General features: G+C 43.1%; 1 protein-coding gene across 1 annotated transcript in view; it reads left to right on the top strand.

Moving 5' to 3' along the window:
* LOC109387002 (solute carrier family 12 member 8) overlaps nt 1-2,879 on the top strand; it is a 58,255-nt gene extending 55,376 nt beyond the window's left edge. The window contains exon 8 of the mRNA XM_019650672.1: nt 2,400-2,879. Within this exon, the coding sequence (XP_019506217.1) occupies nt 2,400-2,562 (163 nt within the window). The 3' untranslated portion in view covers nt 2,563-2,879. The remainder of the gene's footprint in view (nt 1-2,399) is intronic.
* The last annotated feature ends 2,118 nt before the right edge of the window (nt 2,880-4,997 follow it).

Here is a 4,997-nt window from a genome sequence, read left to right on the forward strand (position 1 = left end):
ACACGACCCACCATGAGAACTAAAATGATTCTCGGCACCTGCTAGCCTGAAATTTCAGAGCAAAATAGAGTCCTGCTGTTTCAACAGGCCATGCTGTCTCATCAGCCACAGACATAGTGGCTACACTAGCCCACAGCAGGGAACCTGCACATGCCCAGTGAGAGGCAGGAGAACTGATAGAGTTGCCACTTGATCCCCATTTCAGCTTCCCCTCCTCCCCCGACCCCCTTGGCTGAGCACGTTCATTTGGCCACTTTCCTGCACCACTTCTCTCAGGCGTCTCCCTTTCCTTCCCAGAACCTTGGGAATTTTTCTTAAACATCAAAAAACGTACCCCACTCTCCCATTCTTTAGAACCAAGGCTTATTCTAGAGCAAATAACCCACTTCTTGCCATGCTGTATCCCCTTGATGTCCACATAAGAGCCCAAGCGGAGAGGATCAGATGTGCTGCTTGCACGGGCTGGGGGTCATGCCATACTGTTTGCACTTCTCCATAGATCGGGATGCAGAACTCCATGCTCACCCTACACTGTTTGGCACCACTGTGTCTGGGCTCCTTTCGGGAGGCTCACAAGCAGAAATAGATGCAAGTGTGTCAGTTTGAGGCAGCAGGTAGAGGCATAAGCCCCTGACTCTTGACAAGGTACTCTTCTTAAGGGGAAGGTCACGTTCTAGTAAAAGGCAAAGCAGATGGCAAGAAAGACCCACCAGCATCATGGGGTCGCCAGCGTGCTGTACGCCTGGGCACGCTGCCCATCTCGCAGCATCAAGGCTGGTACACTTCCCGTGTTCCCTAGTCTGATAGGCTGGGAGTGAGTGAAGGGTGGATAGCAGTTGACTACTCACCATCATTCATTGCAGTGAGGGTGGACACAACCTCNTGCCAAAGGGTCAAGAAATGGTGATTTATTTAAAAGTAGAAATTGGTAGCTGTGTTTTCTATTTTGTAGTTATGAGAATTTTTTCCCCCTTCAGAACTACAGCCCCAGATGCTTTTCAAAACCAAAGAATAATATAGTGGAGTGTGTTTGGGTAAAGAAATTTGGCTATGTTACTTTCTGATAATTCCTAGAATTGTGTAAAATTTAGCCTGATCTTGAGAAGGCTTTCTTTCCTGAAGTCCTAGCAACTGCCCAGGTGAGAATTCTTAGGCCATTCTAGACTAGAAAGTAAAGCATATTATTTCCCTGACCTCAGAAAAATGCAATGGTTTCACCAAAAAAAAACCCATTAATGAAAAAAATGTATTGGTGAAAACACATGTTGACTGGTGTGGCATTTTGTCACTTCCTAACCTTCTTGAAGATTCAACCTTTATAGAGTTAACTCATTTTTCAGAAAACCACAACCTCTCTAAATTTAGATATGCTCTTATCAGTGGTGGCAAGGCCTTAGTCATGTAATCTGTGTTTCTGTGATGGCACATTTTGCCAGTCAGTTGAAGCTCTGTGCATAAGTTCCACAAATTTAAATGTTAGATTTCTACCTTTTTTATTTTTTACAGCTATCAAATATATTCCTTATTTAAATAATTGAACATTACTACTTGCAAAGTAGATGATTCTTTTCGAGTAACATTTCTAAGAGGCAATCCATGTCTAAGTTATGACGTAAAGACCTACCATAGGTGGGTGGGTAGGAACTAGAAGGGACCTGGAAACAGAAGAAAAGAGAGGTTGCAAGGAGGTGGACAGGTTTGCCTGAGGCCACTAGGTTGATTAATGGCAGATCTGTGACTGTATTCATCTTCGGAAGATACCTGATTGCCAGTCTGATCTTTCCTTACTCCTCTAGCACTTTTCTCGTGTATCCCTAACATTTTTCTTTACCAATTTATTTCAATTCCAACTGTACGTAGACACTTCAGTGACAGTGGAACCCATATCGGGACTTGTTCTTTGTCATCAGGTCAACTTGGTGTCAAACGCCTTTGTAGTTTACCTCACAGCTGCTTGCTCTGTGAACCTTTGCTCTGAAAATCGTTCCTCGTTCAACTTTCTTTCCAATGAACCAAAGAGAAGATTTCTCTTTCTGCTCTTCCAATTTTCCAGCCTCTCCATTCCATTATTTTATTAGACAAAAAAGTAAAGAAAAGCTATAGTGCCCCAATACGACACCATTCAGAAGGTTATCTTTGTATAATTTTATAAATTTCTACTAAAGAAAGGTAAATATCTCTTATTTTATTGATACTTCTTTCTCATAAATATTTACAAACTTTGGGTTCATAAACTGTTGTACATATAGCTTTCAACGGTTATGTGTTTAAAATACATCTTCAATAATAAGCACAATGACGTTTTTGCAAATAATTTCTCTATCCTAGAGAAGACTCATCTTCACCGTTTGGCACTTGGTCTTTCCTTCTGACCATCCCCTGTGTTTCTCTCACCAAAGGAGCTTGCGATCCCCCCAAGAGCAGATAATTTTGGCGCCGTCCCTCGCTAGGGTTGACATGGAGATGACTCAGCTCACCCAGGAGAACGCAGACTTCGCCACTCGGGATCGCTACCACCACTCCTCCCTTGTGAGTCGAGAGCAGCTGATGCCTCAGTACTAGAGTACTGAGTACTCAATCAGTACTAGGCAGCCTTGGGACCCTCCTCTCTTGGAGCTGTCCAGCGCACAGTGGACCCAAATCCCAAAACGTTTGTGGAGCTGGTTCTCCTCAGTAGGAAACTCAGAGACCTGTCCTCCCACTGCCATTTTGGACAATGGAGATATGCATTCTGGTCTGGAGCACCACATCCGACCCGGGTAACCACTGGGATGGTGGTGGCTCTGAAACACGCACCCGGTCTGAAGAGCTCCACGTGGACACCAAGACTTGTAGGTGTGGAGAACCAAACCAGATTGCTTGTTCTGAGGGCCACAATAAATGGGTATTTAAATTTTTATTTTATTATTTATGTTTTGAATAAATAATACAGTCACATGGTTCTAAACCCCAATATGTAATCATACGAACGCATACATATAGTGAGAAGTCTCCTTCCCATCCTTGCTCCCCATCTGTTCAGTTCCCGTTCTCTGCCTCCGAGGCAACCACTGTTCTTATATAGACTCCAGCATTTATGAATATGCAAGCAAATGCGAATGTGGATTCTTAGTACTCCCCTTTTATACACAGAAGGTAGCATATTACACATGTGTTCCACACCTTGGTTTCCCCTTAACAATCTAGCTTGGAGACATTTCCATATCAATACATTTTCAATACACAGTTTCCTCATTATTTTTCATTGTATGACTGTGCTATGATTTATTTCATCAGTTCCATAATGATGGCATTTGGATCCTTTCCAACCTTTTGCTGCTATTACAATCAGTTCCGCAGTGAATAATTTTGTACATATGTACAAGCAGAAAGAATTTCTGTAGGATAAATTCCCGAAAACAGAATTACATGATCAAAAGGTACATGCGTTTTTGTAAGCTATTATGGTTTAGTGAAATTCTTTTTCATTAAAAAGGTTAAATTGCCATGAATTACCTAATGGTGGTAATTTGTGTTCTCAAAAGCATTTGTAGTCCCCAGCTCTCCAAACACCTTTGCAGCTGGTTTTTCGGTATAAATGCAGGAGGGGACAGGACTACTTGGGTTCCTCTCTGAGCTAAGTGTGGCATTCATCACAAGCATCCTGTTCTGGGGCCGTGGCAGTGGCTTCCCCAGATAACTGGAGCACGTGGTTCCAGAGCCAGGGGTTTCGCCACTGAGCCAGGGGGAGGTACTATTGGGCCAGTTCTGACCTCTTCCTTCTGCAGTGGAGATTCTCCAAAGTCAGTGTGCACAGAATCACCTGGGAGGCTTGTTAAAAGTGTAGATTTCTGCACCTCATCCATAGATTTTTTTATTCAGTAAGTTTGGGGAAGAGGCCTCGACTTTACATTTGTAAAGAGTGCCTCAGGTGATTCAATGCAGGCGATCCTTGGACCCCGTTTTGAGAAACATTGACCTGTTTGATAGACGAGGCTTAAAGTAAGTGAGGGTGTAGGACGCTTGTGATGAGGGGCTAGTTAGATCTTACCATTCTCTACCAGAAAATGAGATCTAGTTTATGATTACTGTTCACAACAAGATCTAGTTTATGATCACTGTCTATGCATTGTTTTGTGGTTACATACTGGACTTCTGAACATCATTAGAAACAACTTAAAGAAAGCCAACCCTGAGTGAAGAATAGAATTGGGAAGTAGAAACATCATAAAAACTTGCTTTTAAGGACCCATGTGATTAGATTGGGCCCAACCCAATAATCCAGTATAATCTCTGCCTTTCAAGATTCTTAATTTAATCACATCTGCAAAGTTCCTTTTGCCATATAAGTAACTATTCACAGGTTCTCGGGATTAGGACCTGGCCATCTTGACTTGGGGCTGGTTGCTGAGGGAGACAGCGGAGGTGTGGAGGGAAATGGCTGGAGCACAGCGGCAAAGCACATGGCCCAACCACACGCTGCAAGTTGAATTCACAAGTGCTGAGGAGATACAGAGTGAAGAAGAAACCTAAGAGACTTCTTGAAGGAAGTGGGTTTTGAACCAGGTTGGGCAGAGGATAGGGAAAGGCTTATGAACAAAGGGAATGAGTTGAGCAAAAACAAATGAGACAAAAGGACCAAAGCAAGAGAATGCAGGTCTTACCTTTCGCCTAACAACGCTTCTTTCCACTTTGACTTTAAATGGGCTCGTTTGAGAGGAAGTTTGGTGTAGCTGTAAATTCATGGGATGCGGGGAAGAAAATCTGTGAATCCTGGCTCTGTCACTTACTAGCTCTGTGATCTTGGGCAGGCTTCTTAACCTCGCTGAGCCTTGATTTCCTTCTCTGTAAAATGGGAACTATAATTCCTACCTGCCTCCCAGTGGAGTTGTGAGTATTAAATAAAATGAGACACTTTTTTTTTTTTGAGGAAATGAAGGTGGAGGAGGTGTCATAAAAGTGTTCTACTACCCCTGCTGATTCCATGTGACTTCATGTAGGCAACAATGAAAACGGGG

The sequence above is a fragment of the Hipposideros armiger genome, unplaced genomic scaffold, assembly GCF_001890085.2.
Source record: "Hipposideros armiger isolate ML-2016 unplaced genomic scaffold, ASM189008v1 scaffold_8, whole genome shotgun sequence".
Lineage (NCBI taxonomy): Eukaryota > Metazoa > Chordata > Mammalia > Chiroptera > Hipposideridae > Hipposideros > Hipposideros armiger.